Source organism: Myotis myotis, unplaced genomic scaffold (genome assembly GCF_014108235.1).
Source record: "Myotis myotis isolate mMyoMyo1 unplaced genomic scaffold, mMyoMyo1.p scaffold_m19_p_18, whole genome shotgun sequence".
NCBI classification, from domain to species: Eukaryota; Metazoa; Chordata; class Mammalia; order Chiroptera; family Vespertilionidae; genus Myotis; species Myotis myotis.
In genome coordinates, this window is record NW_023416322.1 from 19886691 (window position 1) to 19912612 (window position 25922).

General features: G+C 47.8%; 1 protein-coding gene across 1 annotated transcript in view; it reads right to left on the reverse strand.

Annotated features, from left to right (window-relative positions):
* The window catches only part of LOC118673273 (voltage-dependent R-type calcium channel subunit alpha-1E-like), a 56608-nt gene extending 33542 nt beyond the window's left edge, over positions 1 to 23066 (reverse strand). The window contains exons 1-2 of the mRNA XM_036343867.1: positions 22966 to 23066; positions 22336 to 22475 (exon numbers count right to left, since the gene is read on the reverse strand). Coding sequence (XP_036199760.1) covers positions 22336 to 22475; positions 22966 to 23058 — 233 coding nt within the window. The 5' untranslated portion in view covers positions 23059 to 23066. The remainder of the gene's footprint in view (positions 1 to 22335; positions 22476 to 22965) is intronic.
* Between the last annotated feature and the right edge of the window lie 2856 nt (positions 23067 to 25922).

A 25922-nucleotide genomic window follows, 5' to 3' on the forward strand; every position in this document is an offset into this window, starting at 1 on the left:
CACGCATTGTCCTGGATGCTGGTTTTCAACACAGCAGCACTGAATGAAGGAACTTTTTCTCATGCAGTCCATGTAAATGTGTCTGCAATGTATATGTACATGTTTATGTATATGAAAATTAGTGTAAGTTCCATGGAAATCAATTATCTTTTTTAGTACTCTGAACATAAAAATTACCAGCTACTGATGTTTAAAAACTCATTAAGTTATTTGTAATCATACCACGTGACAAAGCAGAAGAAGTTAAAATGTTTTCAAGGACCAGAAACCCAATACCTAAACATCTGAAATGTTGAGCTGGCATAGAGGGAACCAAGTGGGTGACGTCCAGAAACCCACAGTTATTGTTATTACATAAGAAAACCTCCAACGACTTCTACGTGACCTTCTGCAGACCAAGTGTGTCTTTTTATTCATTCATCACAGACTTATGAGTGCTTGGTACCAGCCAGCCCTGTTGTTGGTTCTGAGAATAATAAAAGCTGCCATTTTTGTGTGTGTGTGTGTGTGTGTGTGTGTGTGTGTTTTAATATGTTTTTATTGATTTTAGAGAGAGAGGAGGAGAGAGGGAGACAGAAATATAGAAATATCCATGAAAGAGAAACACTGATTGGCTGCCTCCTGCATGCCTCCTACTGGGGATCGAGCTCGCAACCCGGGCATGTGCCCTGACTGTATCGAACCCACAAGCTCTTGGTGCATGGGATGTCACTCAACCAACTGAGCTATACTGGCCAGGCTTTTTGTGGTTTGAATACCTCTCAATGGTGATGTTAACTGTTTTACATATATTAATTCAACAATCCTCAAACTAATTCTTGAAATAGGTTGCCAATTATTTTAGTAAATTTCTTAACTTCTCTGTGCCTCAGTTTCTTCATCTACAAAATGGCAATAACAATAAATATCACTGGGCTGTTGAGGAATTAGATGAGTTCACACACATAAAGTGTGAACTTAGAGAATAATGCCTGACACATACCATACTTTCAAATATTAGCTAAGTATCACTACTACCATCACTACCACCACCACCACCATCTCATTTTGAACATGAGAAAACTGAGGCTCAGTGAGTTTAGAAGCTGCCCCAACCTCTCTCTCAGACAGGCAGATATGATGTGGCCTCTTCTCCTTCAAATGCCTAGAAACCACTTTACAAATACAAATACAATAGCCATGCCGGGAAGCAAGAAGGAAACAAACCATAGGTAGACTAGAGGTTGTGATGAATGCCTGCAGGACAGAAGGTGCATGCAATCTGATTTTCACACAGAAACCCCAGCTCCCAGCCCCAGTGGAGGAGGCGACCGCCATGAATGTAGACTGGCCCCATGAGTGCTCTCACCTGCAGATGATGGACCTGGGATCTAGAGGGATCCAGGGGTGACCAACGGGTGACAGCTTGGATAACAGAAAGATCAAGCAAGTCTTTTACTCTCTCCTCCATATCTCCTTCCCCTTACATCCTTGGACCAGGCAGCAATAAAGGACCATCTGCCTAGACGATGGAGCCATGGGCCTGGATGTTGGGTGAAAATGTGGGCAGTGCCCTTTGTGCCATTCTATGCCTGAGAGGGACAGGCAGCTGGCTGTCAGAATGACCCATCCAGCAGCTGCTCTCACTCCTCCTACGCTCTCACTAGATTGTTAAACTCAGAGTCTACTGTCCCTTCAAGCTCTTTGCACGGGCAGATATGACAGATGACGTTGCAATCAAGAATCGCCAAACCCTAGAGGGAATTCATTACCACAGAGAGGAAATAAACTCAACAAAGAACATACACTCAAGGAAAATGAATACATGTAATTACTAGCTTAGGGGAGAGTGCACGAATATTGCAAACATTTAGAAAAATTAGCTACAGATAGTGCAAATGAAAATTTCAATAACTGAAAATTTTAAAAATGACTGAGTAAACTGAATGGCGAAATAGCCGGCCGAATTAGAGAGCTAGGAAATGAAACTAAGTAAAGTTCCCAGAAGCCAACACAGAGCAATAAAGACCTTTAAAAAGCAAAGTTAAAAGACACGAAGGTTATATAGAAAAGTCCCAACATCATGGGTAATGAATGGTAGAAATAAAGAATACATAAAATGAGGAGAAAGCAGTATTGCTTTAAAAAGAAGAAGCAATTTGAAGGGAAGGAAAACAATTCAAAAGTACTCCCCAGAATAAAAGATATGAATCTTTGGATTGAAAAGATCTCCCAAATTGGCATGAAAATTTTAAAAAATAAATAAAAATTATTAGTGAAATATTACAACACCAGAAGTAAGGGAAAATGCTAATTACCTATAAAGACATATTCAGGTTAACATTAGAATTGTCATCAAACACAAAGAATAAGAGACAATAATAGTAAGATGGGTTAAAATTTTAAAAATAATAGTGTGTGTGTGTGTGTGTGTGTGTATTGAAATGATATTGAACTTTCTTAAAAAGAAGGAATTGTGGCTGTATTTCGTTTAAAACCAGCTGGAAATCTCTTTAATAGTTATCCTTAAATATTTAAGATATTTATGCTGATATGACATAAAGAGGTATAACTTTTACATCTTCTTGAATGATTTTTTTATCAGAATAAAACAGTCATCATTGTTCCCCTTTAATGCTTTCACATTAATGTTTTTTAAAAACTGTTGTATTCACTTTCTTTTGGTTAGCAGTTGTCTGGCATCTTTTACTACCCTATTTTCAATTTTCCATTATCATTTTTATTTAGCTAAATCTTTTAAACATAAAAATTAAAGGTTAAATAAAATCACAGCTCTCTATCTTTTAAGAAGTAAGCTTAATCTATTTCCATGTGTTCTGATTGCTAATAAGTTAGGACTTAATTCTACATTCACATTATCCATTTGTCCTACTAATTGTTTCTTTTCTCTCCTTTCTTGCTTTTTGATAGACTTTCTGACTTTGCTATCTTTTTTCTTTATTGGTTCAATTTGCCTACAGCTTATATTTCAACTTGTGGAATACCAAACCTTATTGGCTGTGATTAAAAATTGTATGTCCATCATAGCACATAGATTTCCATTGCATAGGAGTCTTAATTTAGTAAAAAATTTTGTTTACACAATAACACCATATTGTGCCAAAATGATATGCATCTTATCACTCCAAAAATAAGTTTATTGCTAATGTTAAACTTTTAAACTGAAATTTCAATAGCATCCACAATACTTTCAAGTTCAACCTTCTATAGAATAAACTTCCCAAACCGTTGAGTTTATAAATTAAATTAAAATATTGAGCTATTCATGAAATTTATTCTTTACTTCCTTTATAAAGGGGTATCCACCATAACACTATAACAAACACCCATTGTAATGGTGAAGCTTTAAAAAATATTCCCTTTAATATGAGAAACAAAATATAAAAGCCTCCATTAATGCAATTTTTCAACATTTTCCTAAAAGACCTAGCTAGTGCAGTAAGAAGTATATGTAATGGATGAATTGTAAATAAAGAAATATAATAACATTTATTTGCAGTTGACATAATCTTCTACATAGATAACTTAAGACAGTGGTTCTCAACCTTCCTAATGCCTCGACCCTTTAATACAGTTCCTCATGTTGTGGTGACCCCCAATTTCATTGTTACAAATTGAACATAATTAAAGCATAGTGATTCATCACAAAACAATATGTAATTATATGTGTGTTTTCCGATGGTCTTAGGCGACCCCTGTGAAAGGGTCGTTTGACTCCCAAAGGGGTCGCAACCCACAGGTTGAGAACCGCTGACTTAAGAGAATCTATAAATAAATGATTTTAATTAATGAAAGGATTGACATAATTGCTGGATAAAATATCAACAAAACAAAGTAATATCCCTATACACTAGCACCTGCCATAGGGACCCGCTCACTCTGCAGACACCGGGGAGGAGGGACAGCAGGAGGTTGGTTCCAGGGTGTGTCTGGCCCATTTCGCCCACTCCCACCCTGCCGGCCACCTTCTAATTAATTTCCATTCAATGTGCACGAAACCATGCACCGGGTCACTAGTTTCTTATATATAATTTTATTGCTCTTATGAATGAATTAATTTTACATAGAAATAACCCTAGTAAAAGATATGCATGACCTAAATGGAGAAATCTCCCACAACTCTTCTAAGACCTAAAATGTAACCCAAATTAAAGAAGAGATATTGGTAAACTCAACATTGTAAAATGTTAATTCTTTCCAAATCAGTCAATAAATATACCACACTTCCAAACTAAAATTTTGCAAGTTAATTCTAAATTCATATGAAACTATAATGCCCAAGATTAGCCAATTTTAAAGACAAATGGAGAGATGGTTAACACTATCAGTTATCAAAAAAATTATAAAAATACAGTCATTAATTGGATAAATAAATTATAATCAGTGGGATAGAACAGAGAGCCTAAGAACAAACCATGCATATAGGGGAACTTGGCATATGAAAAGAAGTGACATTACATGTCAACAGCAAAAGATGTACCATTCACTAAGTGCAGTTATGAACCTATGGGAAAATACAGGTATATTCATGCCTCAAATACACAAAAATTCAAGAAGGATTAGGACCAAAACATGACAAACATAATTTTAAAACTGTACTAGAAAATACAGGGAAATATCTTTATAACTTTCAGGAAAAAACTGCCTATCACCATCAGTTTTGCATTTTACTCATCCACTGCCTCTGTCTCAACTCCCTATAACAACATGTGGAGTCTGATGGCCTAAAAGACAATGAACTCTGTTCAGGTAACACAACTATTTCTTCTTAGTTGGCCTCCAAAACTTGGGGCATATTGAGGAGCTTTTCCCTTACAAAGTGACCAATTTTCCCTACAAAATGACTCACAGTGAGAAGGTTTATACAAGTTAGGTATCAACTCCATGTCACATGCACACAAGTATTTAATAAGTTTTCAAAGATTGGAAAGAGCTATAAAATTACTAGTAACCAGGTGTGCTCCATCTCTGGTGAAGGAGATAGACAAGGACATTAAATTAGTGTAGTATCGGGGAGTATCTAGGTTAAGACCCTAGGTCAGTGGTCGGCAAACTGCAGCTCGGCAAACTGCGGCTCTTTGGCCCCTTGAGTGTGGCTCTTCCACAAAATACCGACTTCTGCGCATGGGCCACGAAGTTTCAATCACACTGTACACGCACGCCGGCACGTGGTATTTTGTGGTATTTTGTGGAAGAGCCACACTCAAGGGGCCAAAGAGCCCCATGTGGCTCATAAGCCGCAGTTTGCCGACCACGGCCCTAGGTTAAGATTAAAATGTCCCCTGACTAGGAAGGTTTAAAATACTCTAATGCAAAGGAATGTAAATATTTTGAGAATCAAGTTAGCCATCCATCTTGGGGAAGGCCAAGAGCTACTTTAAAGGGGATAAATTCCAATTTATTGATTAGTCGGACCAAAAACAGAACCACGGATCCAGAAGGACTGAAATGCAGACAACCCGAGAGAACCTTGCTTTCCTGGGAGAAGTTTCAACCCTCTCACCCTTGAGAGAATCTGGAGAGAGAGGCCACGTGCCACCTGCTCTGCCCCTCCACCGAGTCGGGGAGAAGCTTCTGACCTTTTGTAGGAGGTGCTGGACTCTCTCTCTCTCTCTCTCTCTCTGTCTCTCTCTTTCTCTCTCTCTCTCTCTCTCTCTCTCTCTCTCTCTCTCTCTCTCTCTCTCTCTTTCTCTCTCTCTCTCTCTCTCTCTCTCTCTCTCACACACACACACACACACGCACGCACACGCACGCGTATCCTGTTGCCCCACCATATGGGCTATGAATCATTCACAAAGCTGCTGAATCAATTATTCATCCAAACCAAAGACCAAACACTTTGCTAATTGTCCGGGGAGGAGGGATGCAGGGGGAAGAGCAATTGATTGAAGGAAAAGGGATCCGTGCCAACCTGACAATTGGCAGTATTAATACTTCATTTATTTTAAACAAAACACAACAACAAGGAAGCACAAAGAGAAAGGAAATCGCCTCCTCTAAGTTATTTGGATAATTAATATGGGCTATGGGCTGCCTCTGATGCCCAACAAATGTGGGATGGATGAGGAGGTGAAAAGCAAGGGTGTGTGCGTGCGTGCTCCTGGGGCCGGAGGAGAGGCAGGGGAGGGATGGGAACCAGGGGCCCAGCTTAAGCGTGGTATTCCACTCTCACTCCTCCTCTGCCCAGGTGTTCCCTGGTCCTGAGCCCACGTAGCAGGAATAACAATGTAGATCATGACTTGGTCTACAGTGTGTATGTGGGTACTGAGTTCCCAGGGCAGCGGAGACTGGCGGGGTTGAGGGTGGAGAAGGGGTGCCGTGAGTGGAGGGCCTTGATTAGGGCTGTGGGGGGAGGGCGGCATGTTGCTCCTCTCCTGTCCCCCACATCCCACATTAGTTAGCCAAGTAACTCAGAGGAGGCTATTTTCTTTTTCTCTGTGCTTCAGGATCAGGAGTAAAATAAGGGCTGACTTGCTGTCCTTGTGGCAAATTCATTTTCAAGTGTCCATCCAGGCCCAGGACTTGCATTCCAGGACTGATGACCTGGGGGAGTTTAGCCCCAGTAAAGTCGTAGGATTGGGTTAAGACGAGACCAAACCGGTCCAGGCTGGGGTTGGGGATGCTACTGGGGTGGGGAAAAGAATAGGGAGATGCCCTCCAAGCAGTTTACAGGGAGGCAGGGGAAGCCAGGCTTGAATCCAGTTCATAGAAACAAGCTCTGGTCTCTCCAAAGGCAGGCAGCAGCTTTTAAATCCTTTGAATGAAATCACTGACAGAGAGAAAGCTGCTACGGGAACACAAATGCCACGCTGTTTGCATTGGAGAGTTCCCCTTGCGATAACGTCTGGTACGAAGGAGACGGATGGAAGTATAGGTGCAGCTGAACTGGGATGCAACCTCGGGCAGGAACATATAAATGACCCCTTGGCAGGCACACACAGGGACAGAACATACTATGAGCCTGTGTCCCTCTTCTTCAAGAGTTGGAACATTTTTTATTCTTATTCTTATTTCTTATTCTCTTTCTTCTCTCCCACCTCCCCTGTGCAGCCCGGCAGCTCCCAGGAGCACCCTGAAACTTTCATGGCGCCTTCTCTGCAGCCCCAGGGCCTGAATGCAGCCAACTTCCTCGCTGTCCCCATGATTCCTTCTCCTGGGAGTAGAAGGCACGGGGAAGGCAGACAGGGAAAGGTGCCAGCAGTGGGAAGGTACCAGACACTCACATATGCCATTCCACTCGGCCTCCTGAACCCTCTGGAAGGCTCCTACTGCTGTCTAGGAAGATAGGCGACTAGCCTACATCACGCAGCCAGTAAGGACCAGGCCTCAATCAATTCTGGTCTAGGTGGGCTTGCCTCTACCACACACAACTTCTCAGCGGAAGTGACCATGTCTGACTGTCAGTTATAAAATATTCATGAAAAGCCCACTATAAATTCAGCATCAAGTTTAGTGCTTCGTATGTATGCATGTTTACAAGCCTACAAGGGAGTGGGGAGGGTGTGGAAAATAAAACAGAGGAAAAGTACTGTCTTGACAGAATTTAGTAATTTGGTTGGCTATTATAAGAATTTTATTTGTAAGATTCTAATCAATACAGAAAAAAAGGAGGAAAAGAAAAATAAAGTAAGGTCTAATGAATAGCAAACATTATAGAAGTGAAAGAAATGAAAGCAAAGATCCATTTATTACAATAAATATTAACGTGTTATGCTCTCTCAAAAGAACAACATTCAGATGTGTAATTGAAAAGCAACACACACACACAAAACAGAAGTATCATGAAATTTTGATTATATAAATATGAAGGGATGGGAAGTAAACAGGAACTAGAGAGAAAATAAAATGGACTGATTTCTTGAAATAGGTAAATTTAAAACCAGAACTGGAGATAGAAAGTTTTAAAAAGGTACCAAGGGAAAAAGAAGGCCACACACATGAGCCTGGCACTGTGAGTGTTCATAGCCAATTACTGTGTGACTTACTGGGTACAGACCTGCTTTATGATTCTTAGGAGATTGTGATCATTACGTGAATATAGTTATTCAGCTATAATTTGAAACCTATATTCTAAGTAAAGCAAGAGCTATGAATACAGATCAAATATGAAGTGATTCCGGGACCCGGAAGCCCATCCAAAATTCAGTATATTCTAGAAACTAATATGACTCACAGCAAGTAACAACAGATAAAAAATACAGGAACAGGAACTTCATCCCGGTTATATCAAAAATCTCTGTGGAGCTTAGAGTAACTCGAAGAATATATTTGCTCATTCTTTACATTTTATTTTGCAATTACAGTTGACATGCAATATTTTGTCAGTTTAAGGTATGCAACATAGTGCTCAGTAATGAAGCATGTATGTGACTTCTCAACCTTCTCTGTGCAAACTAAGGCTAAGACAGACATCTGTAAACCGAAAGGCTGGCTTTCCCTCAGAAACTGGCTCCTGATCTTCTGTGTGGAGTTGGCCAGATGTGAACCAGCAGTGATACCCAGGCCAGTGTGGCTATTTTGTAAGCAGCAATCACCAAATCAAGGTCTCTATTCAAACTAAAAAAGCTTGAGAAAAAGATATCTTTTCTGTTGGGACAAGATAGGGTATATATATATACACACAGGGTCAAGGAAAGAAGTTGCAAGCAACCCCTGGAAGAGAATTAGCCATCCAGGAAGCCATTTCTGGTCCGTGAAGACAAAGATGGCAAAGGCTGACCCTGGCATACCTGACCTTGGTCAGAGATCCGGTGTCACTGGCCCAGTTCACATCCTTCCCTTCCAGCCACTCCTAGAGACCAGAGGATCCAACTCTGAACTAGACTATGTCCTGACCCATTGTGTCCAGCTGCCTTGAGTCCTATACACTACACTCTCCTCCAATCAGACCATTCCCTTCAAGAGTGTATGCGCCACATCTAACTTCTCCTTCCCACCACACCTACCCAGACCAAATGCCAGAGATTGGCGAGCTAACTAAAATCAGGCTTAGCCACTGGCAGTGGCCTTCCAACCAGGAATGAGTACCAGGCTTACACTGGCGCTCAAGCCCCTAAACCCCTCACTGGGCCTCAGGCCCTCATCTATAACAATGGGCCAGCCTGCACCAGCAGTTCTTATCTCTCCAAGTGTGAGGCTCCCTTTTTAATGTCAAAACCCAGGGCCCATTCCACCCCCTAAAGGAGTTATTTCATTAATGCAGTCGCATACAACTTGGTTAAATAGATGTTATTACCCACCACTCACCCCTACCCTGCTTTTTATGACAGGGGGACATGGAGGCGTACAGAGGCTGGGTCACTTGCCTTGAACCACAGAGCTGGTAGACAGCAGAGCAGAAATATAAATGTGGGTCTGCTTGTCTACAAAGTTGAAATTATCAATTTAGTCAGTATGCTTGACTAAATGAAAAAAAAAGCCACTATTTATTCAATAATGCTTTTAAGCGTATTTATATTTTATAAAATAAAATGGCACCCACACACTTTAGAAAAATGATACTGTGGCACACATTTCTGGGAAACATTATTCAGGAAACTGCCAAAGCTGGGCGTGGCCACGGGTCTGCACACCCACTGCTCAGGGGGCTCCAGAGGCCCACGGCCCACACAATGCAAACCACTGGAATATGCCGAGGTGACCCTTTAGGTACATTTCTGCTTTCACGTTCTGCCTGTGGTCTTAAAATCTGAATGCCTGGGTGACGTCTTCGTGCTTAGCTTCAGTTTGCTTTCAGGTCAGTCTGTCAGATTGCCAATAGGTAGAACCCACCCCGAACAGAATTGTTTGCTGGAGAAGAGGGGCTGATGTCAATGTCACTCTAATAGACAAAAGCCTAAGGCCGGGGTGGGGGATGTCCTTAAGGCCCACAAAACCATTTGGTCTGGCCCTGTCAAGGCAGTTGGGTTGAGTTAATGAAATATCTGAGCAAATATAGCAGGCTAATTATTAAGTTGGTAATTCTGTATGGCCTGCGACTGATGTTGTAATTACCCAAATGGCCCGTGGCAGAACAAAGGTTCCCCACCCCTGCTCTATGTCCCTCTTTTCAAATGAAGAGTGGGTGGAGGGTGAATTTCAGAGCACTTGGAGCGCTCCTTGGGAGGGGACCCTAAATCACAAAATGCTATAGCCATGGTGATTATTAGCCAGGGTTCAGTTAGCATCCAGGCTCATCACCATGACGTGCCATGGGCTTCGAGAGCAGAGAGAGAGACACAGCCCATAAACAAGCATGTGGGTGGGCTTGATCTTCTATCAGAAAAATAATAACCATAGAGCAGTGTTCTCAGCAAAGCATTTTTTAAATAATTCTGTGCTGAACATTAAAAAAAACAACCCACGCACTCATCAGTTCTTACCCATTGTGTGACTCAGTAGGAGCTGCTCAGGGTGTGAACCCAGAAGGCAGGGCCCTGTCTTGGCTCGGGGCAGCGTTAGCAGATCCTCAGCATATAATAGGCGAGATGATAAGGTCTACAGGCTGAGGTCTGGCACAGCTCCAATTGGTTAAACAAAATTACAGTTGAGGGCCAATATTGGAAGGAGAAGGCAAGAGAGAAAAGATGGAAGCCTCGAGGACATTAACCCTATGTACCTAATTCTGAGCAGACTCAGAATCGTTCAGGGAAACTGTTCTAGCTTCTTTCCGTACACAGGACCCCATCCCCATTCATTTCTGCAAATCTGCCCACTTCCCTGTTTCAATGGCCTCCCAGGGACCATCCTGGGTGGTGGCAATGAGGCCCCAGTGATGTGGCCCCTCCTCCCTCTCCAAACTGCCCCAGTCACTACTTTCCGTGTGTTCCCCAGGCCTGCGGTGCCCTCTCTCATCGCCACCCTTCACATGGGCCCTGCCCTCTGCCTCAACTCCCCTCACCCTGTCTCCTTCCCTCTTCTGTTTCTGTTTTTGTTTTTTAACCAGATGCTCTTCAATCTCTAGGTCTCAATATCCATATCTTGATCCTCCTCCCTCAGATTAGGTTAAGGCCCAATTTAAAATCCTCTAACACTTCTCCTTCGTGGTCCTTTATACACCAGTAAATTTAAGTTTCATTTAACATCTGTCTTCTATGCTGGACAGCAAGTGCCAAGACCACAGAAGCGCGACCGCTTTGCAGGGCTGTATCCCTCGTCCTCAGCACAAACTGTGGCGCACAGGGGGTGCTCAGCTGTCATTGGCTGCCTCTATCCTCCCTTCTGCCTGTCCTCTCCTGACTCCCCCTATGTCTTCCCCACCCCCATATTCAAAGTTTCACATATGGGTGCTAGGCAGGCTTGGCCCTGAGTGGGCGGGGCTGCGAGCTACATCACTCTAGTCAACCCCACAACCAGAGTTTTGATTAAGACTCAATAGCAAAGGCACCCCAAACCAGTTCCGAACCAGTTCAGGCCCCCTTGCCCATTCATTTGGTCCTGCACTAAGGAAGGACTCCCCAAGGACGAGCCTGGCCCCGGATGGATGGGTGGTGGGGAGGGGGGGGGAGATGCATGAGACCCCCGCAGTGACCTCGATCACAATTCTTAATTGCAAATGCCATCTGAAGTGGGAAGCAGCCACGCCTGTCACTCTGCCTCCCAGTCACTGTCCCAGAGTTTGAGGCCATGAAGAAAAGCCATGACCTTGAGTCCCTCTCCTAACCATTCTGTTATCAAGGCCCAGGGACCTGACAGAAGAGTGGCAGCTGAGACGGAAGGAAATGACAAGGGTGAGGACATCAGAGCTCAGAGTCTCCTGTGGACTCTCCTCAGAGAGATGGCCAGAGGGCTCTGTGCAGGGCCTCTGATGCCTTTTCCTGAGGGAAAAGGGACATTCCCTCCAGCCTTCCTCTGTAACATGCCCACCCCTCCTAACCCGTGTGAAGTGGGGTCAGAAGACAAAGAAAGGGGGAGACCAAAGAAAAGAGGGGAGGGTACCCGGGAAATGTATTATTTTCACTGTTGATGAGGTTAACAACGAAGGTCTTCATTTCAACTTTCCCTCTTGGAATTTCTTTGCTGTTATTGATAACTGTAGCAGGATTTGACTACTTTGGGTCAAATTAGATACACTACTAAAAAGAACTAAGACGTGTCCTATGCTCAATTTGTCGTAAACTTCTGTCTTGACACAAAATAACAGCGAATGAAAATTTTTGAATTCACCGTAGTTCTGAGATTTGCACAAGGTTGCAATGCAACCTGTCTCGGAGGTTTGCAGGTTTTATGGAGATAAATGACTATTCGGAACGAGGTCTACAGAACCTTCCTTTCCATTTCTCTACACCTTTTGTCGAAAGCACCCGGGTGCTTTATGTGTAGATTAACATTTATCTTCATAACATCCCTGTCGTGGGGGAAGCTCTGACTGCTCCCGGGTTTCGTATTTTGCCTCCTTGTCTTTCAAAGCACTTTTGCTGAGGTGGCTACACGGTGGATCCAGCATGGGCTTTAGAATCGTTGAGAACAGAATTAAAACGCTGATCCCTCCCCTTAGTAACTGCTTGGCCTTGAGCGTGTGGCTGAGCCTCTGAGCTCTGGTTTCCCCAGTGTAAAATGGAGACGCCCTGCTCTTTGTTTCTACACTAAAAACGATACACGGAAGTGCTGAGATGGCATGTGAAGGCTTCCACCTACAGAAGGACATGCGGGATCCTGGAGAAGTGGGAGCCGTCGCCAGCAGTGACTGCGTCGTCATCATGCTATTTTCTTATCACAGCACCTGGTGAGGCAGCTAGCGCAGGTGCTGCCTTCATTTCCCAAGTGAGGCTGCGTAGGGAAATCGAGGCTGAGATGGTGTAGGTGTCACAGAGAGGAAGTGTCACAGAGAGAATGTATGGTAGGCTCAGGCCTGGGACCCAGGGCCCCGAATCCATTTATTCCACCAGATGAAACTATTTCGTGTAAGCTGTGCATATATATTGCAGCCACCTGACCAAAAACAACCTCATTTCTTAACACCGCCAGCTGGGTGGCCTGAACTCCAGCAAGCAGCAAGTAGTGCCACAGGTCATGGGACATAGCTACAGCTGAGTCCTGGATTTGGAGTGACACAAACCAGGATCCCAGCCCCTGCCCACCACTCCAGACAAGTGGCTTAGCCACTGGGGCCTCAGTTTTCTCCTCTGTGAAAACTAATTAATACGAAAAAGGTAGACAAATTCATCCGTCTCTCAGGTCTAAAATTCAGTGATTAAGTCTTAGTAAGCCCAGCCTAAACCTTCCTCTACCTGCTCTTCTCCCTGCTCACACCTGCCTGCTCCGCTCTGCACTGGCCACCTCTGCCATTTCCTGACTTCGGTGACCTGCGCATTCATTACACAGAACTGCTGCGGTTCCCACTTCCGTGACACCGTTACGCTGAACTGTGGGCTGTATTTACCACGCAGACAGTACACAAACCTCTCCCACGTGAGGAGCCCTATGTCACCCACGCAACAGATATGCAAACACTCCTTTTCATATTCACTGCTACTTTTGAGTCCGTGGATGGGCGTGTCTGCTGTGTCCGGCTCGGCTTTGCAAGCGGGGCCCTGAATGTCCAGCCGGCTCCCTCTTCCCCACACTCAGCACAGTGCTGAGCAGCCTACAGAGGGGAGGTCCGTCCCAGGACCGTGGTCTGACTCAGCACCTGGCCGCAGTCTCTTCCCCTATGTGGCCCTGAAGGAAGGTAGAGGCAGAAACTAGTCCCAAACCAAACACCCAGGGAGTCTGAAGCTTCCTCCAGGCCTTCTGGCTTTCTTCCCCTTTGCTGACACCACGGCCCATTCAGGCCCCCACTCGGTTCTCTCTGGTGTGAGCTCCTGTCAATCAGTGAGGTGGCAAGATGCAGCCTCTCAGCAGAGAAACTATCCAACACCAGTATTTCATACCCAGAAACGAATAGGCACGCAAGGTATATCTGCTGAATGAATCAATGACAAATTTCAGTATAGGAGACAGAGCACATGCAAGAGAAAACTTGTCGATCATCCACAGAGCTATCCCAGCTCAGCTGCCTGTCACCTACCACCGGGGCCTCTCACAAGGACTCTCCCTGAAGGAGCAGGTGTGTCCCTTGCGCAGAGCTAACGGGAGACCTGGCAGCTCCACATTCTGCCTTTTTCCCACCTCTCCTCGGAATCAAAACCCCATATTCGAACTGGATCTTTCCCATCATTCACCCATCTGGAGGGCAAGGCAATGGAAAGAGGAATGTTCTGATGGAAAGAGAGGCTGGAGGCAGCAGCCTGCTCCCCGGGGAGGAGCGGGAAATGAAGGAGGAGCGGGAAATGAAGGAGGAGCCTGTGAGGAGGTGGAGGTCTGCCAGGCGCGCAGCCACCAGCTCTGCGGGGAGAGAGAACTGAAGGTGCAGCCTGGCCTAAGGGCTGGCACAGCACCCCAACATCTGCACGAAGGCGTGGGACACCTCATCTACTTCTACTGACACAGCTCCTCTGAGTAGCTCCAAGCCCCTTACGCCACCTCAGCCTCAGTTTCCCCATCTGCAACTGACAAGCTTTCATACCTCCTCCCTCCACTCCATCCTTGCCTTGCTTCCCACCTCCCCACTTCGCCCACTGAGAGCAGAGAAGACGAGTAGAAAACAGGTCTGCAGAATCTTGCCCAGCTCCCTGCACAGAGATGCGATATAAATACCAAGTACTAGCATACTATCACCGCGGAGATTTAAATTGGGCCGGGGGCCCCAGGGCTGCGATCGCGACACCTCCCCCACATTCTGAGCACCCCAGAGACTGTGCTCTGAGAGGAAAAGTGTGCTTTCCTCGATCGTTAGCTGCTCAGGAAACTCGTATATTAGGGCGGCCTCCTTACAGAAACCCTCCCAAAATACCTTCGGGTGTATATTTAGCTCCAGAGAGCGTCCTCCTACCCACAGGCTTCGGGCTGCACGTCTCTGCACGTGCCACTGGCGACAAACCGGGCGGGCCATGGCAGCTCCCCGCAATTCTGCAGCATTTCCTCGGGCCTTTTCTCTTCCCTGTTCCCTTGTCTTCCCTCCCTGCCGGGTGATGCATCCTCTCCAAGGGCAGCTGAGGATATGGCCATGGCCTCCTTCTCCCTTCCATGCCCTGTCCTTGGAGTTGACTCCAGGTTAAAGCCCATGCAGCACTAATCATCCTACGCCTGCTCGAAGCCCGCAGCGGCGCCCCACTGCCCTCGGCCAAAGTACCAGCTCCCGGCACGGGCCACCCTGGCCCCTGCTGACCTCTCTAGGCTCATCTCCCACCCTTTCACCAGCCAAGTCCCCAGAAGCATCCTGCTCGCTGGCTCTCATCCTTAAGGATTTTCACATCGCACTCTTTCTCCCAGAAAAGCTCCTCTCCTTCACTGTCTAGCTCAGTGCTACCTGCCCATCCTGACATCCCAGGGTAAACGTTGCTTCCTTCAGGGCATTTCCCCAAGTCCCCCAAAGGGAGGCTGCTGGCCGTGTGGGTTTTCATGACGCGGCGTCCTGGTGGGCGGCACGCAGCCCAGCCCACCCACACCCCGCACAGTGCCTGGCGCGTTGTGGGTACTCGGCCATGTCTCTTGAAGGACTTGAAGGAAGACAGTGGGAAGGTGATCACTGGGCCCTGGGGTGATGGCCTCAGGAGAGGAAGGAGGAGAAGCCCAGCTCAGACACACCTGCCCAGTCTCCAGCGATGTGGCCACGGACTCACAGCCAAGGGTCCAGCAAAGCTGGGAAAACTGGTGGCAGAGCATGTCCTGCGCTGATTTTGTTTTTTGGGGGTTTTTTTGGTGGAAAAATAAACAACATCACCCACATTCAGCTGCAGCTCTGTAATATCGCCAACACTTCAACATACGACTGAGAATAAAGGGTTCCAAGAGGGAAGGGCAGCACAATTCTCCCCATGTGGCCTGAACCTGCACAAGGAAGCAAGGGGACAACATGACATCCCTAGGGTAGCACAGGTGACATCACTGAGCTTGGGAGGCAACAGGGCTGAGGGAGGGCACCCCGAACTGAAGGCAAACAGGCCTGAGTTCAAATTCTGACTTTGCCATATCAACCATTTGACTCTGGGCAAGTTATTGAAAGTGCCTGTGTCTGAGCTTCCCCATCTATAAAATGGGCACGGGTGATACCCAGGCCTGATAACTCTTACCTGGCAGTATGATTTTTAGGATTAGATATAACACATATATATGTCCACAGAGATAGAAAAAGTGTTGTCTCCTGCATGTAGTTCCATAAATGGCAGCTGTCATGCTAGGCCAATGCCAGGTGATGTGACAGTGCTTTCTCCTTACCCTTCCCCACCCACAGCCACCTCTCAGAGGCTGGGTCTTCATATTTAGCCCTGACTCCCTCCCATCCCGTCACTCAGGGGTTAATCCCCCTGAGAAAAATCCCATAAATAGCCCAATTACTGGAAGCAAATACTCTTCCTGGGCTAGAGATTGAGCTTCCAGCTCTCATTCCCTAACAGAGTGATCAGAATGTGAGCAAATGGGGCCGAGTCGCAGGTTCGGGAGATGGGTGTAGACACTGCCTGGCTCAGCCAGACCAGGGCTGTGAATAGACAACCCGCAGCACCGCCCCAGGCTCCCCTCAGCATCCTCCTGCGTATCCCAGAGGTGATAGGAGAATCTGGGATGAAGCAACTAATAATCCCATTAGCATTTATTAAGTGGCTACTAGAACCCAGGCCCTGGGCTACAGGGATGAGCAGGGCTAAAAGGTGCAGTCTCACCCTCACTCTCCTGACTTACCCCTGGCTCAGCAGTGCCTTTGAGCTCCTCCCCTCCTCTATCACTAGCCCATCTATTCCAGGTACTGTGACTTATTATTAAGACTAGTATATAATAATGACTTAAAATTATTTCGAATTCTCCAGGTGGCCTCACACACGTTTAGAAATAGCATCTCCTGAACTGTTACCAATACAAGAAAACATCGCCACGTGATGTAAGCTCAGTTTGTAAAAAGACACGACAAATTCCACTGATTTTAAGAAGAAATGAGAATACATTAACTTTGGTGTGCCTCGGTCCCAGCAGTTGCTTGAGTATTCAACAATACAAGTTTTGTTAAATGGATGGATGGATGGATGGATGGATGGATGGATGGATAAATGAGTGAATGAACAAGACAATTCATGAAGAAACAAGCTGCAACTTCCGATCCAGTCTTTATGCATCAAGCCACGCAAGTTATGTCTGACCTCTCCAGGCTCACCTCCCACCCTTTCACCAGCCAAGTCCCCAGAAGCATCCTGCTCGCCGGCTCTCATCCTCAAGGATTTGCATGTCGCACTCTTTCTCCCAGAAAAGCTCCTCTCCTTCACTGTCTAGCTCAGTGCTGCCTGCCCATCCTGACATCCCAGGGTAAATGCTGCTTCCTTCAGGGCATTTCCCCAAGCCCCCCAAAGTGAGGCTGCTGGCCCTGTGGGTTTTCATGACGCGGCGTCCTGGTGGGCGGCACTCAGCCCAGCCGGGGAGCTGGTACTTGAGCCAAGGGCAGTGGGGCGCCGCTGCGGGCTTCGAGCAGGTGTAGAATGGTTAGTGCTGCATGGGCTTCTTTAACCTGGAGCCAACTCCAAGGGCAGGGCATGGAAGGGAGAAGGAAGCCATGGCCATATCCTCAGCTGCCCTTGGAGAGGATGCATCACCCGGCAGGGAGGGAAGACAAGAGAATTGGGAAGAGAAAAGGCCCGAGGAAATGCCGCAGAATTGCGGGGAGCTGCCATGGCCCGCCCGGTTTGTCGCCAGTGGCACGTGCAGAGACGTGCAGCCCGAAGCCTGTGGGCATTCATATTTACCTTCTTAACCACAGGCCAGAAAGCTGTATTCCCAGACCACAGAGAGATACCTGGGGCCCCGGTTCTCTTCAAGTCACCATGCGCCTCACCTTTGGGCCAGGGGCAACTGTCTGATTTCTCCCCTCCTAAGCCCACCCCACATGCTCCAAGGGGAGGAAGGAATGTGCATTCAAGGAGCTACAGACCACGAAGCCCATAAAACTGCGAGGTGACTGCCGGTGGGAAGGTGAGTGTCGAAGAAGGAGCTTGGAGCCAGAGCCAGTACCCGCCTCCCAGTGGGTCACAGGTCCTCTCTGAACCTCAGTTTCTTCATCTATAAAATAACAAGATCTCATAGGGGGGATTATGAGGACTGGATGAATAATGTACACAAATTAACTTTCACACCATGAACTCCCCACAGCTTCCAGGCCTGAGAAAACTAAAGGTTAAAAGTTCAGAGGTGCAGGCAGAATGTGGCAGCCCAGGAGCCTGGATAGGCAGGAACCGAGAAGGAACCTGCCCTGTGCTTGGCGTAGTCGAATGGGAGAATTTAGAAGAAGACATGGACTCAAACCCAGCCAGCCCAGCAGAGCCGTGCGGTGCTCCTGCGTGCTCTGACAGTGCCCCATCTCTTAGCATCTTAGCAAAGGTCAGCGACAGAGGCTTTTCACTGAGCCAGCTGTGCGACACCTCAGCACCCCCGCCCTCCTTCCACTCCAGTCACACACCGAGAGCTGAGAAGCCGTGCGCCGGAGCCAGAGGCGCTGTGTCGCACTCCGGTACCTGTCACTCCTCTTGTGCACTGGAGGACAATGGGAGGTGACGCCTGACGCGGAGGTGGGAAGTCAGAGCTGCCGGCAGGGACAGCTGTGCGGGTGGTGTCAGGCAGCCTGGAGGGGGGCTGCACGGGGCAGGGGTGAATGCACCAGCCCTGGGTCACAAGGCACAATGGCAACCCCTGGACCTGCTGTCAAGAGGCAGGTGATCTTGGGCTGCGCACTTCACCTCTCCGAGCACCAGGTGACTCGATTCCCGGGCCTACTCTGCCACCTCCCCGGGTCGGTATCACAACGCATTTCACACATCTCAGACCCCAACAGCTGTACGATGCCCCATGATTTTATGTACCATGAAGGAGAAAGAGAAATGCCGTCAGTTAAACTCCAGCATGCCATCACTGTGCGACAGGCTGGTTTCAGAGATGTTGCAGCCTGAGAAATGTGCGCCTGAGAGGCACTGTGGTGGACAGCAGCACCGTGTACACTAAGACGGGATCCGATCACCCGGCCCCGTGGGATAAAACCGCGGCCTCAGCGCCCATCTCTAGACGCCAAGCCCTTCCCCTGAAGCATGTTCACATGTGAGTTAAGAAGACAGACATCAGTAGGTGCAGGAAGAACGGGGCGAAGGGCCACTGGCTCAGGGGGACAGCAGTAGCCTGTCAGCAACGTCTGAAGAGCCACTAAGAATGAGAGACGCGAGGTCTGGGTGGAGAGGGAACAGAGGGGACAAGTGACTTAGCCGAGGGCTCGGCACCGGCGCCCCAGACGTGCAGGTGAGGACACAGAGGACCTTCTTGGCCAGGCTAACGGAAGGACCCTGCTGACCCCCCAAATCTGCTCCTCCGGCCACACGGCAACCCTTATTCAAAGGCAGTGCTGGGCTCCCGCCTGTCTGCCCTCCACCTTGCCTCACACAGCCTAGTCCCAGACCCTGTGCAGAAAACAGGCTCGCCTTTAGAAGCACTTCAGCCTGTCACAATGCCTCTTAAAGCGTGACATCCAAACCACGTACGTTGGAGCATCCGGAATAATTATCTGTAATACCAATCTAAGTGTCAAATAACTGCAAAAATGGAGAAATACGCTGTGTCTATCTACTTAACAAAATGCTGATCACTCAGTACGGATTTTAATGACAATAAGGAGTAACATATAAGATGCTCTTACTATATTGAGAACAGGCAGCAAAAGTGCAAGCATTGAAAAGGGAGCTTGCTTAGCATTCAAGCGCTGGGAGGAAATACCACAAAACAATCAGGAATTTTTTCTTAAATGGTGAATTGTTTTTTTCCTTCGTTTGACTTTTCTGTATTTTCTTTAATGAACGTGTAATAGTTTAAAATACAAGCAAACAGATGAGATGGGAAATTCCACATGGCATCTGACACGTGCTTCTTGGGGAGACCAATACGTGTAACACATACACGTCTCAGTGCTTTTCTTCTAGACAGAATCACTCTTCTTAGTAACTGAGCTTCTCATCTATGCCTTTCACTTAGATAGCATGTATTATTGGTTTTAGGGACATTTATCACCCAGCTATTATCAAAAAATAAATAAATAAATAAATAAATAAATAAATAAATAAATAAATAAGCGTTGGTGAGGTTATGGAGAAAGGGGAACCCGTGTGCACTATGTGGATGGAAATGGAAATTAGTGCCGGCCCTGTGGAGAACAGTATGGAGGCTCCTCACTGAATAGAACTACCATATGACCAGCAACTCCACTCTGAGTACATATTTGAGGGCAATACAATCACTGTCTTGAAAAGACCCATCTGCACTCTCACATTCATTTCAGCTTATGCACAGTATCCAAGATGCTGGAATAGTCTAGGTGTCTGTGAACAGAAGAACGGATAAGGAATGTGGTGTGTGTGTGTGTGTGTGTGTGTGTGTGCGTGCAGTATACACACCATGGAATATTACTCAGCCCTAAAAAAGAAGGAAGTCCTGCCGTTGGTGACAACATGGATAAACCCGGAGGACATTATACTAAGAAATAAGCCAGACACAGAAAGACAAAGTCCAATACGATCTCACTTGTATGTAAAGTTGAAAAAAAAAAAACAATCAAACTTAGAGTACCCCGGAAAAGAAGGGTGGTTTAGCAGGGGCTGGAGCGTGGGAAAAGGGGAGATACCGATTAAAGGGTGCAAACTTTCACCTATAGATGAGTACATTCTGGAGACCTAGTGTACAGCATGGTGACATAGTTAATAATCATGTATTTTATACTTGAGATTTGCCAAAAGAGCGATATCAAGTGTTCTCACCCGCCGCCCCCGCCCCCCCCCCCCACACACACAAAAGGTAACGAGGTAAGGAGATGGATATGTTAATTAGTTGGATTGTGGTAATCATTTCACAATGCATTCGTATATCAAAACATCACATGGCACATCTTAACTATATACAATTTTTGTTTGTCAATCACATCCCTACAAAGCTGGAAGAACTTAATAATAAAACATCACCCAGGAACGCTGCATTTTCTATGACCACGTACTTCTGAAACACTATGTATAAATTGTATCTTTATACACCAACGTATCTTAAATGCAGAATTTTCTTTTAGAAAAATAACCTTCAGAAAATCCTTTTGTAAGGCAACAGGTGTTTTCCCAACATAAATAATCATCTCTGTTTATGTATCTGTCCCCTGTGTTGAGCTGGCTGCCTACGAGCTTCCATTTGTAAATTCCAGTCCATTGCACCTTCAACCTGATCATTTTATCACAATTGGTGTGAAGGTTAAAAATAGGAGTATTATGTCTATTCCAGGGGGAAATGGATACATGCAAACATTTCCAAGGTCTTACCTCTCTCAGCTTTGCCCCCCCCCCCCACGCCCCTGGCTATTCCCTGGAAGAAATTTCTACTCTGCTCCCCTCCCCTTTTGGTTTATCATAATGGGGGCTCCTATTTCTCCCCTCCACGTTTCTACTCCATCTTCTTCTTTCCCTCACAGGTGTGAACTACCGTCTGCTAGACCCTGGATAAGAGGACTTCTATGCCCCGTCTCTAGCTGCCACACCCGCAGAGGACATGGCTCCCCCAAGGGTCGGGCTTGCCCCACCCCTGCAGGCACCAAGAACCACCTGACACAAAGACCAACAGGAAACCACAGAAGCCAAATGAGGCACAGCCCTCACCCCCCAACCCAAGCACATCACCTAAGCTGCCAATGGGGTTGGATCAGCCCCAGTGCAGGCATGCTCTATTCATTTCCCACAGGAAAGATGATCTGTCAGATACTGAAATGAATGTGCCACCCATGACTCTGGGTCAGCTGCAGTGTGGCAGTGCTGTATTAATTTCCAAAGGAATGATTTATCAAACATTAGTGAGACTCCATGTTATGCCTCCTCCTGTTGAAAAATCTGCAAATCATAAAAAACTGTCATCAGAACATGTGTCTCATTCATCAGTTCAGAAGATATGGTTGGGGTCTTCTCCAACCTCTGAAAGAAAACTGCACCTGATGCATCTTTTGGCGCATCTTTTGGGGGTGCCCCTCAGGCTAAGACCAGCCGGGACGTGTGCTCAGCACTAGCCCAGCACAGGTGGGAAGTCAGAAGCAGCGGCAGCCTGACCTTGACTCCATGGTTCCGCTGCTCCGCGGACTGCCACCTGCACCTGCACAGAGGACACGCACTCCCCTGCAGGTGGTCCTCTGTGGCCCAGCCCCATGGGAGAATGTTATCCTCAAACTTCTCCCTCAAACTTCCTGTCCCATCCCCTCCCCATCCCAGGGTTCACTGCATCAGCCACTGCAGGACACCGCAGCCCCCAACACCAAGAAGAGACCAGAAGACTCACCCGCTGAGAACCACGATGAAGTCCATGACGTTCCAGCCGTTGCGGAGGTATGAGCCCTTGTGGAAGATGAACCCCAGGGCCACGATCTTGATCCCAGCTTCAAAGCAAAAGATCCCAATGAAATAGGGTTCCGTCTTCTCCTGTGGGATGAGGAGCAGAGGTGCCGGTCAGCGGAGGGCTGTGCTTCGAGAGGAGAGGGAGGCAGGCGAAGGCACGCCCCGGCCTCCACTCTGCTCTGGCCTCTCCTCTCTCCTGTGGGACACCTGCACAGGTGGGAAGCGAGGGGGCTGGAGGACAGGGGCTGTGAGCGTCCTTCGTCCTCTCCCCTTGACCTCCCTTGCTCACGTCACTTCACAATCCCTTAGGAAGGGAAGGAAGGGACTGGATCCTGCCCCTGCCCTTTCTTCTTGTCTGGCCGCCGTGGGGTGTGCACACGGCGTCTGAAATGCCCTTAGAACTTGCTGGGAGCAGGAGTCTGAGACGTCAGTCATTTTGCCCTAATGCATCCCAATGGGGCTCCTCCTAGCCCTGCAGGTCAGAGAGGACGGAAAGGGCCGGGTGATGGAGCAAAGGAGAAGGGAACCGGAGAAGAGGAGGAGGAAAGAGACGCGAGAGGAGGCAGGCACATACCAGTCTGCGGGACATCGGGGTCTTGTCATCCTCAGGAAGATGCTGCTCCAGGGCCAAGACGATGCAGTTGGCAATGATGGTGGCCAGGATCATGTACTCAAACGGCGTGGGAAGGAGGAGTTAAGGAGCAGATTCACCAAAGAGAGAGCGGCGCAGCCTCCTCGATGGCTGTGCACATAAACACAGTAACCTGGTCAACCCCCAGGGTGTCTGTGCCGCCTGCGTGCTCCGCTCTAGCACACAGGACGGCGGGTGGTCCTCAGCCCAGGAAACTAGGACCATTTCTGATCGGGTGCTGAACGCAAAGCATCTTCTCCAAGAAAAAAAAAGTGGAGCCAATAAAATACTACAGTTGGACATAAGGTGCTCTCCAGTTCCATAGTGAGTTCTAGGACACATCCTGGAATTAACTACAGCTGAACACAGAAGGAAAGAGGAAGAGTCACTGACACCATGCAGACCCCTTTTCTTCCCGCTCTGCACACCGCTGGCCTGTGTGGTGCCTGGGCGAGGACACCGCTGTGGCTGCTGCTGCCTCTGGGAGTCACAATGGACCCTCCTCTAGGACCTCGGTGCGCCTGAGTAGGAGGGCTCTTGGAAGAGGAACTCCCTCCATGTGAGCTCTCTTCTGTGTTAATAGCCAATTCAGAAGCACATGTAAAGGGGCCAGGAGAAGCTTGCTTTGCCTCCGCCTTATTCTCCCCACAGAAAACAGACAGATCATGAGTCTGAATCCAGGACAGCAAAGCCAGGGCCTCGAGGAACACAACAACCAATGAATGGATAATGCATTCAGACTTTTTTCCCTGCTGCATTTTTCTAAAGACAGGTGAGGGGGCCGCCTGGGCCTTTTAGGAAAAGCAGCACTGTGAGTCTGGTGCCAGCATCCTGACTCCCGCAGAAAGGTTGTGCCACAAGCCCAAGGGGAGGCGGAGCGGAGACAGTTAGCAAAGCGAGAGCGAGGGATCAGCGGCTCTGAGTTGAGTCACTCTTCATGCTGGATTTTATTGTTGTGACAAACACAGGCCAGCTGTTGCCACTGGTCTTGCCGAGCAACCTATGCTCTGGCGGATTCTGAAATCCCGGGCGGGAGAGAGGAGTCGTCGATCTGGCATAGTGGAGGGAAGGGAAGGGACTGCTCTCCTTGTCCCCTGACACGTCCAAGGTGGCTATGTAAGGGGTAGGGCCCAGAGCCCTTTCTGGGGAGCCAGAAGGAGGGCCAATCCTAACATGATGCCTCCCTGTCCCAGCCATGACCTCGGTGCCAATGAACATCAACGGCAATGAGCACTCAGGGTATTGATAAAATGTGGGGCTCAGCTGGCTGCTCACCACGGCTGGCGGCTGGCGAGGCCCCATGCAAACTGGGAAAGCTGCTCCACACGAGCAAGGAGCCCAGGCCAGGGGCTGGGAAATGGGACAGGGAGCGTGCACGGTCTCACTCGAGCTGCAGAGGCCACGGGCTCTCACTGGTCTGACTGAAGTCCCCTGAAAACCTTAAAGTGATAGACTTACACGTAAAGGAGCTCTTAGTTGCTGACCTGTAGGCGAGACGGGTTCTGGCACCTGCCCACCTCCAAGGCCTCCACCCAGCAGTGCCCACCGGGATTGCTGCGGCTCCTCTGCGGCCTCCACTCCTCGCTCTCACTCACACACCTGCATCTTCCTAATCAGATGAGATGAGTGTACAGCTCCCTGCTGGGATCTTTCAACTCACCTAGCTGCAAGCCCAATGCAGATGCATGAGGCTCGGCAGGAAACATGGGACTAGACTCAGGAAGGTGTGGCATCACCACTGCAGGTGCTCAGGGTGCTCAGGGCAGGAGGACGGCTCTGGGCCCCCTGCTCCTGCCAGGCGCCGTGACTGGCCAGGTGTCGGGATGGCTGAGAATTCAGGAGGTCTCAATGAATGGCGCTACCTAAGGCCCGGAGGCTAGAATCTAAGGGTGAGAGTTTGGTAATTCAGAGTTTCTCTGACAAGACCTCATTTCCGTGTCCCTTCCCCATTTCCACAATCCTCTCTCTCTGTCTATGGTCTGACATCTAAAGACCCATTCAGAGCAGCGATTCTTTGGCTAACAATTTTGAAAACTGTCCAAATACACATACCCTTGAGCCCTCCCTTTAGGCCTCATAGATCATCTACAGCTCAGGATAAATTCATGTCTGGGGCAATTAAAAGGTGAGATACGGATGCAGAAGGAAAGATCAGGCTCTGGGCGTGGCATGTGTCTCTGGACTCGATGAAAGGATGGCGAAGGAGAAATCGTAGGTGAGGACAGCAGGAGAGGATATGAGGTTCTGGCTGCCCCACCCCTCCCCCTGACAGCCCTTCCTCCATCCTCCTGTCCACTTCTCTTTCTGATAAAAGCACAGAGAGGGGGCACTTGGTGCTTTTGCTTCCTCCTACAATGGCTTTTCTCCTTCTCTCCGGTCATATGTCAAGATCAAGTTGAAATATTACCTTATCTGTGAAGGTTTCTCCCTCTGCCCATAGCTCTTTGATTATGCAGTTTTATTATTTCTCCTCATATTTATCCCCCCCCCCAAAAAAAAACCCCCATAAAAAACACACAACAACTATCTCTTGAAACAGGGACAGTGTTTTGGCCATCTCTCATTGTCAGTGCTTACAGGACTCCTGGTACACAGTAGGAGCTTACTCAATGTTAAAGGCAGACATAAATGAATGGGAGCAGCAAACACTGTTGAGGAGCCATCACAAGTCAGGGTTGTAGTCACTCATGGCTCAGGCCAGGGTTTCCTGCTCACCCCCACCTCTGGGACTGACTCAGGGGCACCACTCCCCTCTCTCCTGCTGGTAGAACCTCAAGCCCAGTAGAACCTCTACTACATTTCCAAAGGGAAGAGCCTGGACTCAAATAATGGCCCATAGGTCAAGTGAACGCACCTCACAGGCTAAAGGTGTGACTTGGGAAGATCAAAGGAAGCTCCAA